Genomic DNA, 1,776 nt, shown 5'->3' with positions numbered 1-1,776 from the left:
ATATAAACTATTCTTGTTCAGTTACTGACAACACAGACTGCTTTAGGACAAAATGAGCCCAATTTGCTCGTTGAATCATTTCAGTAGTTTCAGTTTAAAAAATAACCTTTTCTTTGCGAGAGGTAGACAGCGGGTGTTCTGGTTTAATCTGATTCCTTAACTTCCTGTTAGCTTTTCCATTTGTCTGTGTCTTGATGTATACTCTGTCTTTGTCCACACGAGACCTTTGTTCTTATTTAGCATTGTAAACTTCAGCTCATCAACGACCTTTGTATTACCCCTTTTAATCTAGACCTTCTTTTTTCATTTTGCTCATATGTCTTTCAATGTTTGATTTCCGCAACGAATCTTGTTATAGGAAACTGTAGAGTTCTGAACGCACTGCCGTAGACTTATATTAACCTCTTGACCGAGTACTGTCATTGGTGCCGCTCTTTGCTCTAAAAACCTGGCTGCCCTAGTACGCACCATGGGTGAGAAAATGAAGAGCAAAACACCAGTGTCGCTATGGTCTAATGCTCGAGCAACCTTTCCTGTTTAGTTTTAGTAGAGGTTTTACGGCGATCGCAACTGCATAAGGTCATATGAGCGCCCGAAGATTAGAGGTGCTACAAGAGAGTAACAAAAAAAAGAAAGAAGAAGGGGATATAAGGAAGATAGATTTTTTATAGGAAAGAAGAAGCAAACCACACCAGAGCACCCGACAACCACCCTGAACCTTTCCTTCCTTGCCTTTCATTTGCTTCCGAATCCAGTCAAACTATGGTCGCTCCGTGGTGAACGGGGATTGTGTCAAAGTTTAGATAGTTCAGTACAAGTCTCTGCTCATCATTAACCTTCACTCTCAACCAGGGTGTGAAGCCCAACAGTTCAAGTGTGCCAACAAACAGTGTGTGGATGCTGAGAAGGTTTGCGACAGTACTAACGACTGCAAAGACAACTCCGACGAGGCCGACTGCCGATGTGAGTTGAATTTTATTGATCTTTACAAAAAGAAAATGGTCAACTTTCTAGGATGCTAGAAATATAATTCCTCAATTAATGCGTTCATTTTTCATCATGCACAGAATGATAAAAGTAAGTAAACCCACAGTAAAGTAAAATAACAATAAGAGGTTTTACTCAAATGACAACTTCGAAACAACAAAATACTTGCATCAACGAGTACTATAAAATAAGCACAGAAAACAAATCAGTACCTTTTGGGAATTCAACAAAACACAAATCCAGTCTGACATAGTTCATTTTTTGGATTTGTGCGTTGTCCTTTGCATTTCTATCAGCAGGCATATTTTAAACTGAACTGAACATAGGTATTGTTCCAACTGGACTAATGGATAATTCTTTAAAAGACTTTTCCATAAAATATCCCCCCCCCAAAAAAAAACCCACAAAAAACCCAACAAATCAATAAAAAGGTTAAGTAGTCCAATTTTAAAAAAATGGGTATATTCTATATATTTTTGTTGCGCTAAAGATAATTTCTTTTCTGTAAAACAGTAACAAACCCAAGTAAAGGAAGAGTCAATCCTTTATACTTTTGGTTGCGTTAGAGATTGTTTTGTTTTCTGTTGTCCAGTTGTCCACTACCGGCTGGTCAACGGCAGTAGACCATGGGAAGGACGGGTGGAGGTGATGAGGAACGGCCTGGCAGGGACAGTGTGCGATGACCAGTGGGACGACACCGACGCTGCTGTGCTGTGCCGGATGCTGGGATTTACGTAAGATCTTTCATAATGGGTATATATGAGTTCGTTCTGATAGTAATGATAAAAA

General features: G+C 39.4%; 1 protein-coding gene across 1 annotated transcript in view; it reads left to right on the top strand.

The window, feature by feature from the left end:
* LOC101857202 overlaps window positions 1-1,776 on the top strand; it is a gene marked incomplete in the record, with an annotated part of 30,623 nt that overhangs the window by 14,631 nt on the left and 14,216 nt on the right. Inside the window, 2 exon segments of the mRNA XM_013086524.2 lie at window positions 853-963; window positions 1,580-1,721. Of these exon segments, the coding sequence (XP_012941978.2) occupies window positions 853-963; window positions 1,580-1,721 (253 nt within the window).

The sequence above is a fragment of the Aplysia californica genome, unplaced genomic scaffold (genome assembly GCF_000002075.1).
Source record: "Aplysia californica isolate F4 #8 unplaced genomic scaffold, AplCal3.0 scaffold00475, whole genome shotgun sequence".
NCBI classification, from domain to species: domain Eukaryota; kingdom Metazoa; phylum Mollusca; class Gastropoda; order Aplysiida; family Aplysiidae; genus Aplysia; species Aplysia californica.
The sequence above is the reverse complement of the archived record's forward strand: the minus strand, read 5'-3'. Positions and strand labels throughout refer to the sequence as shown.